Source organism: Suricata suricatta, chromosome 7 (genome assembly GCF_006229205.1).
Source record: "Suricata suricatta isolate VVHF042 chromosome 7, meerkat_22Aug2017_6uvM2_HiC, whole genome shotgun sequence".
In the NCBI taxonomy this organism is placed as follows: Eukaryota; Metazoa; Chordata; class Mammalia; order Carnivora; family Herpestidae; genus Suricata; species Suricata suricatta.
Window position 1 is genome coordinate 76,958,171 of NC_043706.1, and position 10,204 is coordinate 76,968,374.

General features: G+C 43.6%; 2 protein-coding genes across 7 annotated transcripts in view; one reads left to right on the forward strand and one right to left on the reverse strand.

Moving 5' to 3' along the window:
- ANKRD6 (ankyrin repeat domain 6) overlaps nucleotides 1-3,614 on the forward strand; it is a 191,013-nt gene extending 187,399 nt beyond the window's left edge. For all 6 annotated transcript variants that reach the window (XM_029944838.1, XM_029944841.1, XM_029944843.1 and 3 more), the window contains 2 exons: nucleotides 559-685; nucleotides 1,814-3,614. In XM_029944838.1, the coding sequence (XP_029800698.1) occupies nucleotides 559-685; nucleotides 1,814-2,385 (699 nt within the window). In that variant the 3' untranslated portion in view covers nucleotides 2,386-3,614. The remainder of the gene's footprint in view (nucleotides 1-558; nucleotides 686-1,813) is intronic.
- A 3,007-nt stretch (nucleotides 3,615-6,621) lies between these two features.
- LYRM2 (LYR motif containing 2) lies at nucleotides 6,622-9,899 on the reverse strand. Its single transcript, XM_029945647.1, has 3 exons — nucleotides 9,823-9,899; nucleotides 9,101-9,241; nucleotides 6,622-8,640 (listed from the first exon to the last, which is right to left on the reverse strand). Exons 1-3 carry the CDS (start codon nucleotides 9,865-9,867, stop codon nucleotides 8,560-8,562), a joined length of 267 nt encoding a protein of 88 aa, XP_029801507.1. The 5' UTR covers nucleotides 9,868-9,899; the 3' UTR covers nucleotides 6,622-8,559.
- Between the last annotated feature and the right edge of the window lie 305 nt (nucleotides 9,900-10,204).

The following is a 10,204-nucleotide window of genomic DNA, read 5'->3' on the forward strand; positions in this document are numbered from 1 at the left end:
GTTAATAGAAAAGAGCATGCGAGTCAGTTCATTTGTTGCTGACTCTTCTGGTAATAGGCGGAGAAAGAACAGTTAACAGAACACTCTGGGAAAATGTGGTCTCTGCCTTGAGTCCGTTCTATGTACTGTACATCTGCTGGGCACTGCTCTGTAGTTGAACAAGATTTGGCTCCTGCCCTTGGAGTTTGTGATCTACCCCAGACAACAGACATAAAATGAGTATTTGTTGAGCATGTGAGAATTTATGCTCCTGACTAGCCAGAAATTCTTGATTTGTAAGATTTGGGTGTTCATGGTGGCTCTGAGTCACTCAATGAAGATTATAGAAACTTCCAGCGCTGGTGCTATGTGCGTGCTGGTTAGAGAGGGCAAGCAGAGAAGGCCGTGTGGCCTGTGCGGGGGAGGGAAGGGGAGGTCATCCACAACTTCTAGGCTTGTCAAGATGATACCCTGAACTATCATAATTGAAAAACCCTCTCTTGGTGGTTTACTTCCTAAACCATGCATCCACTTCACCTGGTCATTTTGTGAGTTTTGTTTGTTTGTTTTCCTTTTTAGATGTCATTGGTTGATGAATTAAAAACCTGGTGCATGTTAAAAATTCAGAATCTGGAGCTGAAGCTTTCCGGAGATTCTAGGGCCTCTAGGACCAGATCCACACCATCTACTTGTGAGTCGTCTGCAGGTAACGCATGTGTAGAGAGAGCTGCTCCATTCAGAGGTGGTGAAACCCCCAGGTACTGTTCTTTGCTGTATCCTGTGGACGTGGGATAGGTCTGTGGAAAACACTGGATTGTAAATTCTGTAGGGACAGGGACATATTTTGCTTACTGCTGTGTGTTCAGTTCCTGTATGGTGATGAAGCACTCCTAGTTAAGTGCTCAACATTTGAATGAAGGGGTAAAAGGTCTGTTGACCGGTGACAGCAGTGCTTTGGGTATGATGTTGATGGTGTCAGAGTGGGCCCCAAAGGTGAAGTGTGATGAATGGACATCTGTGTCCTCGGCAGGGCTCTTGCCCTGGCCCTTGAGCTTCCTTCTCCTTTCTTCTCTTTCATCAGCCTTTTACCTTTGTCTAACTACGGAGAAACCTCCTTAAACAGCAGTTCGTATATTGAAGCTGCCCCAGGTGCTAGATAAAGAGATCTTACAGGCGAGGCATCTCTTCATTAGCCACACTGATTATACTCGATGAGAATTTTGAGGATATTCAGAGCCTTTGCAATTCAGCCTCCATGGGGGATTTTGATATGTCACGTGTGTTATGTTACTGTAGACCATCTTTGGACCTGTGGTAGCATAGGGGAAATCCTGGGCAAGTTTTTCATGATCAGTCTAGTCCTGGACCTTGGCTGGAGCTCTGGGTATGGAGGGTATGACCACCTCTCCAAATTGGAACCAGAGTGAAGCAACGAGTGACTGGGCCTATAGTGTGGGAAAGGCCCAGAAATTAGGGCCTCAGTACATGCCCAGTTCTGTTTGGGAGACATCTGGTGCACTGTGTCATCCTTAGCAATCACAAAATAGTACCCAGAGCCTTCTAAGGTAGATTGAAACTGGCTAAAGGAAAGGCCAGCAACTTCTTTTGGCTTAGATGCCGCCAGTATGGTTAACATTGTTACCCATGAAAGCCCGGACAGGCCAAAATGATAAGTGGGGCAAGTGGAAGGGAAGAGCCGAGGAGAAATTGCACGTGGTGGTTGAAAATTGAGAAAGCTGATGGTTTACAGGATTATCAGGACTCTCAAATGCCAGCCCATGGCCACGTGATTGTGTCAACGTGGATTTACTGTTGGTTTTCTTTCCGCAACTAGGTGTGGACCAATCCGTGGCCACTGCAGGTCCGGTAGCGGCTTCCGACGGTTCTCCTCAGGTGGTCAGGCCCAAGGAAAAGGCCTTCAGCTCCACTACTACCCACAGACTACAGCAGGAGCTGTCTTCCTCCGACTGTACAGCGTCCCGACTGAGGAATGTCAAGGTGCAGACGGCCTTGCTGCCCTTGAAAGAAGCGGCCAAGTGTGATCAGCAGGCTGCGCCCTGCGTTGACAGAGGCACCCAAACCAAGAAGTCTGGGAAAAGTGGGCAGACGAGGCATCGGCCCCAGCACCCGGCACCCGGCACCGCCAGTGGGCAGCCGGCCCCGGCGGCGGGCAGCGAGCAGGCTGCCTCTCACGGCCGAGACACCTCCCAGGCTCTGGAGATTACCCAGTATTTTTTTGAGGCTGTTTCTACGCAGATGGAAAAGTGGTACGAGAGGAAGATTGAAGAAGCGCGAAGCCAAGCCAGCCAGAAAGCCCAGCAAGACAAGGCCACCCTGAAGGAACACATTAAAAGTTTAGAAGAGGAACTTGCTAAACTAAGGACGAAGGTGCAGAAGGAAACTTAGAACCTGCGCGGTGGCCTGAGAAGGGACGCTTGAGGACTCTGCCTTTGCAGCTCTACGGCAGCTGTGCCCGCGGCGTCCGCTCTTGTGCACACAGCAGACACGCCTTCAAAAACTAAGAGTCAAACTGCTGAAACGTGCCAGACACATGCTTTCCTGCGCCCTGAAGTTCTGCAACCTTCAGCAAGTGACAGCTGAAGCCAGGGGAGGTTGCTTCGTGTCAGGTTTCATTACAACCTCAAAACCTCAGTCCGGGTTCATCTGAGGTTCAAAAGCTCGGATTAAGTGAGCCACGCTAAGAAACGGAAACATGTGTAAAGCCTAAAGCCTAAAATTTGGGATGTCTGAAATAATATAAACGAAAAGGAAGGAGCAGTCATTCGTGTGAGCGCCTCTGCGGGGCCGGACGAGAGCATCTTTCTGTACAAGCTGGGCCGGAGACGCGCTGAATCCATGCTCTCGGACTTCGGGTTCTCAAAGTGCTGACCTTTCAACCACGTGAAAACTTATCAAACCGATTTTGAGGAGAAAGTGATTTTCATGATGTCCCTAGATCCAATATAAAAGTATTTTGCAAAGTCAGAGGGGATTTAAATGATGAGTAATTGGCTAATAGCACTGGGAATGTTGGTTAATAAACGCAAATGAGAAAGGTCAGATCATTTGGTCGTGGTTTCTGTATTTCCAGGCAAAATACAGAAAGCAGGTTAATGGAAAAATATTCACCTAACAATTACCGAAACGTCTTTATAGAAGAATCCATAATGAAACCCAATTATTCAAGAGTACCTTTCTAAATTTGAGCTTCTCGGTCTACATTTTATAAAAAATAAGGCTATATCTTGAAAGTATTTCACTTCTAATTGTATATGGTCATTGGAGAACCTCAGAAACTGCCCACTGCTTTGCAGTCTTTATGTCAAGGTAAAGAATTCAACAACTCAATCTAGTCCCCACAATTCCCCATCCTTGGGGAGCCCCAAGGATTTTCCTCTGCTCTGTGCAGTAGCTTGGGTATGTTGAAACTTTGGATTCAGTTATCCTTTAAGCTTCTTGCCCCTGGGTATGTGGAGTTATATTTATCTCAAAATTCCATGTATGCAAAGAAATGTCAGTTCTATTTCCATTAACACAGGAACTGAGTAACTGTTGTGTCTAGCTTTGAATAAAATGTTGCTCACTGAGCCAAAGAGAAAATGATTGCCTGACATGGAAACATGCAGAAAAACGAAGTATGTTTTTAATCCCTTTGTTCTTGCCTAACAAGCTCAGTTGTTGTTTTAACAGTGACAATCTATATAGATCTAGATGTAGGTCACTATTACACAACCTGGATAGGGAATCAATATTCTCCCAAGTTTATGCTCGTGTGTGTGTGTGTGTGTGTGTGTGTGTGTGTGTGTGTGTGTTCCTCAACTACTGTTAAGCCCGTCTGATCGTTCCCAGAAAATCTGGTTGCACTGCTAAACGCAGAGGTACTTTCCTTCTCTCATCTCTGTTCCTAATGCAAAATCACAGAATTGCAGTTAGATGATGGTACCTTCGGTTTTTTAAATCTTTCCCTAATCCGGCATCACTGACGTCGTTAGAAGCCTTCCTCAATATACATCAACTTCTTGAGAACTGCCGAATACTCAGGAAATCCTGAACTATTCAGTAAGTTGTGGTCTAAACAGGAGATCTTTTCACTTACCAAATTATATTATCCCAAGGAGTATCCCTGTTGAGAAATGCTGAAAACAAATTTTATCTAGGCCCTGGAATGCTTTGGTAGAAAGTATGTTGATTATACAACCCCTACCCATCAGAAGCAGGCAGCTTTCAGTTGTGAACTGGGTATTTTTGGCAAAGCCGCAGGGAAGAGACTAGGGAGGACTGAGAAGGGTCAAAGGCACCTAGTCCGACAGACGACGTGGATCTTTCTCTAGTAGAGGCGAGGACGCAGGCTCAGTCTGCCTCCTACACACGAGGAGGTGGCAGCATCTCATAGACCAATACGATAGCTTTTTATTTTTCAACAACTGGGTTTTTGTTTCTTAGTATTGTTAAAAATTCGACTATGGGTCTGATGTGTATTTTTCCTTTTTTCCCTTGCGCTATCTGCTAAAATGAGCAAATGCCACAATAGACAAGTTGTGTAATACTGCAGTGGGGTTTTTGTTGAATTATCGCATGGAATATATAGTAAGTATCTTTGATGGGATTAATACAGTTCTAATCATTTGACTTTGGGAGCCCAAAATAAAGGAAGTGATGTTTTCACGTTTAAATCTTTTTTTTTCCCAGTCAAGCATTGATACTTGAGAGGTATGTTGTCTTCTATTTAATATTTTTATTAACCTGAATTTGTCTCTTCCAAAGCATTAAATAGACTCAACACTATGGATATTGAAATCTTTATTTTAAAAAGTGAAAGTATGAATACTTTGGTTAGTGTGCATTTTCATTTCTGTGGCTGACCAAATTTATGTTCCCAGAAAGAGTAAGTGCCTTCCCCCAGCTACGTTTTCCCTTGTTTCTATAGAAGTGTAACTTCCGGTAAATACATCTGCTTCAAGGCAGAGGGCAGGTGCACTGCATGAAAAATTTTTCAGAGGTCCATAATATGGAAATATTTCTCAGTGCAAGCTTAAATCTTTTGTTTAAACTGTTGACCTTTTAGAAAATACTAAGCAGAACAAACCCTCTTAATTGTATGCAGTCAAAATAACATTTTTTGAGAAGCTGTTCAAAAAAGCTAAATACATTTCTTCCTGTGATATAAAATCCAAATCAATTAAATCAGATTTAAAGACAAAACTGACCTTTTAGAATACTTATGGGTAAAGGAAAAAAAATTATTTTAAAAGGAAATATTCTTCTGTAATACTGTCAAAATATTATGACAATAAATGTTAACATTAAATCCATGAGACACCTAAGAAGCCACACAGCACTTTTTCTAATGCAAAACAGAATGGGTAAAAAGCGACTCAGTAAACAAAAACAGTAAATTTAACTGACAGAATTTCTCAAATGCCTGACTGAAGGGAGGAAACCGGCTGGGTGATTTTCTAGCTTGGCAGAAAGTTGAGTTTGCACAAAGCGAGTTTGCTTTTGAGCCTGCTTGGACCTTCCTCTACACAAGCCCTTTTTTTTTCCCCCACAGTAGATGTGAGCTGCGTCTTGTTTGACTACATTTTTCTTCCGTAAAAGAGACAATTTAGGTAAGTGTGGGCCTCCCCTTCTCCTGCGTGTCTGCTGGTGTGACTGTAGTAATGCAAATTCCAGAAGCCTGTTCCACTTTCCTCAGATGTCCTCGTCCTCGCTCTGCGGGCACATCCTCAGCGACGCCTGGGTGTTGGTTTCAAACTTCCTACCCGATGACACACTTAAAAGGAGGAAATGATGTGGGGATAGTCAGTGTGCAAATAACAACCCTGGCCACTTCTCGTGCTTGAATGTTTTGTATTAAAAAAATTTTTTTTTAATATAGATGTTTGACTTACTGTAGTTCAAACAGATAAACTTAACATGCAAACACTTAGAATTAAACCTGCAAACACTCAGAATTAAACCTGAGGAACAAAACTCGAAGACTCCCAAGAGTATGGTTGGGCTGCCTGGTTGGTTCAGTCAGTTAAGCATCTGACTCTTATTTTTGGCTCAGGTCATGATCTCCCGGTCCATGAGCTTGAGCCCTGCGTTAGGCTCTGTGCGGACAGTGTGCAGTGCGGGGCCTGCTTGGGAGTCTCCTTCCCCCTTTGCCCCTCCCCTGCATGCACTGGCTGTCTCTCAAATGAACTTTTTTTTTTTTTTAAAGAGTATGGTTTTAGGGGCGCCTGGGTGGCTCAATCACGTAAGTGTCCAACTTCAGCTCAGGTCATGATCTCACAGTCTGTGAGTTGGAGCCCAGTGTCGGGCTCTGTGCTGACAGCTCAGAAGCCTGAAGCCTGCTTCGGATTCTGTGTCTTCCTCTTTCTCCCCCTCCCCCACTCATGCTATCTCTCTCTCAAAAATGAATAAATGCTAAAAAATTTTTTAAAGTATGGTTTACAGGGATGCTAAATGTGTTTCACCAGCAGTTCTCACTGGCCAACCTCTTAGCATGGTTCCATATGTGAAAGAAGTTGTGTTCAGCTAAGATTTATTTAGCGCTAAAACCTTGTCCCTTATTATATAAAACTATATGAATCTTAGCTGCTGGAAGATGAAAATTTGCAGTGTTTTGCCCAATTTAAACAACCAAACAAACACAAGTTAGGTTTTCTTGGTATTTTTGCATCTTGCAAATTGAACCACAAATGCTCTTACATCTTTGACATACACCACTGCTAGAAAAACATCAAGGGTGACTTTTAGTGTCAAGATCTTAGATTTACTAGAGATAGCCTTATTTGAGTATGTATATCATGCTGCATAAAGAAAAGTATTCTCTGCTCTGAAACTGTTCATAAATACTGTTCATCAGATGGCCTTGGGATAGGGTGACTAGTGGACACATATACACAAGCCTGCTAATTAGCTCATGCATTTTGAATTCGGTTAACCTGTTGCAGAGTGATTTTTGTCTGCAGGCTTTGAGGCCATGGGAGGGAGGGTCGGGTGGACCCTGGCAATGCAGGTCATTGGCGAATACCACCGTCTGCTTCTTTCTTGCCTTTGGCACGCAATCCAGTACTAGGTAACCATTCTGCAGAATTTTTCCTACGTGTTCCAGATGCTGGTCAGAATTCTTGGATTATGTTTTTAGATGTGTTCTGTAAATGAAGAGAGGCGGTCTGTCTGCAGGACTGTCAATCCAGCCTCTTCCATAAGCTTTCATTTTCACTAAACTAACTTATACATTTGGTCTCAAAATGTGCTCAAGTCAATTTGTTTTCAATGTATTCTTAAAACTCTTCCTGTCACTGGAGGGGAACCTAATGCATTTGTGGATGCTAAGGTAATTTGCATTAGTTTCACCCAGTTCTCTTCTTTTGGCAAGTGCTTCAACGTGTTCATTAGGCTACTCCCTCTCCTCTTTCCAACAAAGGTCTAAATTCCCAGTGATGACCTTTTTGGAGAGTCCTCTGCTGTGAGATCATGACACATCTGAAGACCCTACCTCAGCGACCCTGAGGGGTAACAGGGAAGGACTTTTTCAAAGAAAGGTCCAGGGTATCTCCTGAGGTCGGTATGCCTCTGATCATAAATCTCCTACTTCTTAAAACAGCTTTATTGACTTATACAACAGTATTATGTGTCAATTATGTATCAGTAGGGAAAAAATAGAAAAACTTAGCTGTGTTGAAGCAGAATTCACATACCACACATACAAAATACATGACTCAACAGACTTGAGTATATAGAGTTGTGCATCGAACACCACAGTCTAACTTTAGAATGCTTTCATCCCAGAACAGAAACCCCATATCCATTAAATTCCTCTCCATGCTATCCACAGCCCTGAGCAGCCACCTCTTTCTGCTGACTTTAGACAATTCATATAAATGGAACCTATGACATGTGATCTTCTGTGACTGGTCTCAGGGCTCATCCATGTGTACATGTATCAGTACTTAAGTCCTTTTTTTGGCCAAATAATCTATGGACATCTTATTTAATCACTTATCAGTTGATGAGCATTTGGATTGCTTCTACTTTTTGGCTGTTATGAATGATACTGTACAAGTTTTTTGTAGAAATTTTCAGTTCTCTTGGTTACAGACCTAGGACAGAATTGTTGAACTTATAATCTCTTAAGCAGCTAATAGTCTGTTTTCCAAAGTGGCTGTGCTGTTTTCTATCCCCACAGCGATGTATGGGAGCTCCAATTTCCCTACATCTCTACCACCATTTGTTATTATCTTCTTAATTAGTTACTCCAGCTGATACAGTTCTGGCTCAGCGTGGTTTAGACGTGCATTTCCCAGATAGTTAATGGTATGGATCATCTTCTGTGCTGACCATCTATACTGGTTTTTGCTACTTAAACTGCTGCCACATCCAAGGACATTTCAAAATACAAAGTATATTTTTCAGTGTTCACACAATTGTTCTGATGTGCTTGTCTTTGCTCTGACATGCCATGCTCCATGTTCTGTATCTTCCCAAGCCCTGTTCAGTTTGACTTGGTGTTAGGCTGTCCATCATAGAGTCTAATCAGCCCAACAACATACATAGAGACTTTGAAAATCTTTCAGAATAATGCTATAGTTAAGATTTTGCCAAAGCAAGTGTTCTTTCTAACTCTTTGAGCTGCAGATTGCCTTGAGTAATCATCATCCGGATTGTATCCTGTAGAAGAAAGTGAAATCTAGTCATTGTTTTACCTGATTAAAGTACAGCTCTATCGTCTTATTTGTTAGTCAGGAACCAACACTGAGAATTGGGACTGTTGGGTATCAGGAAAGCCCCAGGCTGACAACTGTGGGTGCAGAGTGTGAGTGTGATTTCAGATACCCCAGTCATCATATTCCCAAACCATCATGCTGTCCTATTTATAATCTTTTCACTTATGTACTTATGTCTAGTTAAGAGAACAGACAGGTGAGGCTACTATAGAGCAAAGATTATAAAACCTTAAATATCATTGGAGTAGAAAAATGGTAATACTAAAAGCAATGATGAAGATCTATCATCTCTGTGACACACTCCAAGATGTCTACTCATCTTTTAAAAAAATAAAGCCCTAAATAATGGTCAGGGCTTGTCCTCCCCTCGGGAACTTTCTCACCTCACCTATTCCTCCCCTCACCTCTTCGGTGGCACTTTTGTTTCTTTGGAATTCTTCCCTTGCCCAGTCCTTCAGGTATTTGCGATCAGAATCATTAGGAACTTGCCGAATTGTTTGCAAAATTCTTCTGTAGAGAAGGAGAACTTGTTGCCTTCTCAGGAACTGTAGAAGGGAGGAGAAATGTCAATACAACTGTAAAACCTACAGCCCAGAGGGCTTTACTTTGGGAAGCCAAACAGGGGACTTTTCTTTGCCTTTTTCAAAATTTCGCCCTTTTCAGAAAAGGGCGAGTAGTTTCCTTGGGCTGTTTGCTTATTCCTTTGTCAAACCTAAAAACCCTTAACATCTAGATGACCACTGGGCAGAAGTGCTACTACCAGTTACTAAAAGTTGTGATTACAGTAACTGCACGTTTTCTAAACCGATGGCAGTTGTTAAAAATCCTTTGGCAATCTCACTTTCTATAATAGCTCAGTACAATAGACACAGCAATCTTTACCGCGGCCAAGGCATCAGGGTTCCAAGAGACAGACAGCCAGATGGCCCAGTGAACCCGTGGCCAGAGGTCAGCCCCAATCCCCGCTTCGCAGCGGGAAGCCCCGCCCCAAACTGCGCCAAACGCAGAGCGGGGGAGGGGTGGGTCAGAATTCCCCGGACGGACTGAGCCATCCCCCAGAGCCGCCCTGTAGGAGAAATCAGACCCTGGAAAGCTGCCCTAGAAGGCTCCCGAGGACAGCTGTTACCTGCTTTAGTGTTAGAGTCACCGGGGGTAACCTGGAAGCAGCCATGTCTTCCAGCCACCGTGAGTCCCCCCCCCCAGAGCTCCAATGCGCAGGAGCGGAAGCGGGGGCGTGGTCAGGAGGCGGGGTGAGCTCGGTCTCCTGGGATACGGCCTGCGAATTACACTCGGCCTCCAAATCCCCCACAGTGTGTCCAAAGTGAAGCCCCAGCAGTTGGAACCAGTAAGGAGCTTACGTAACCTTGGACAATTTTACTGTCTTCGACCAAATTTTCGTATGGACGAGAGGGGATTGTAGTTCTTGTGTCACAAGTGGCTGTGACAATAGGAGCGGCAAGGCAACTGGCCCAGGTCCTGGCCCTGTGGTTTTCATTAAATGGAAGTTT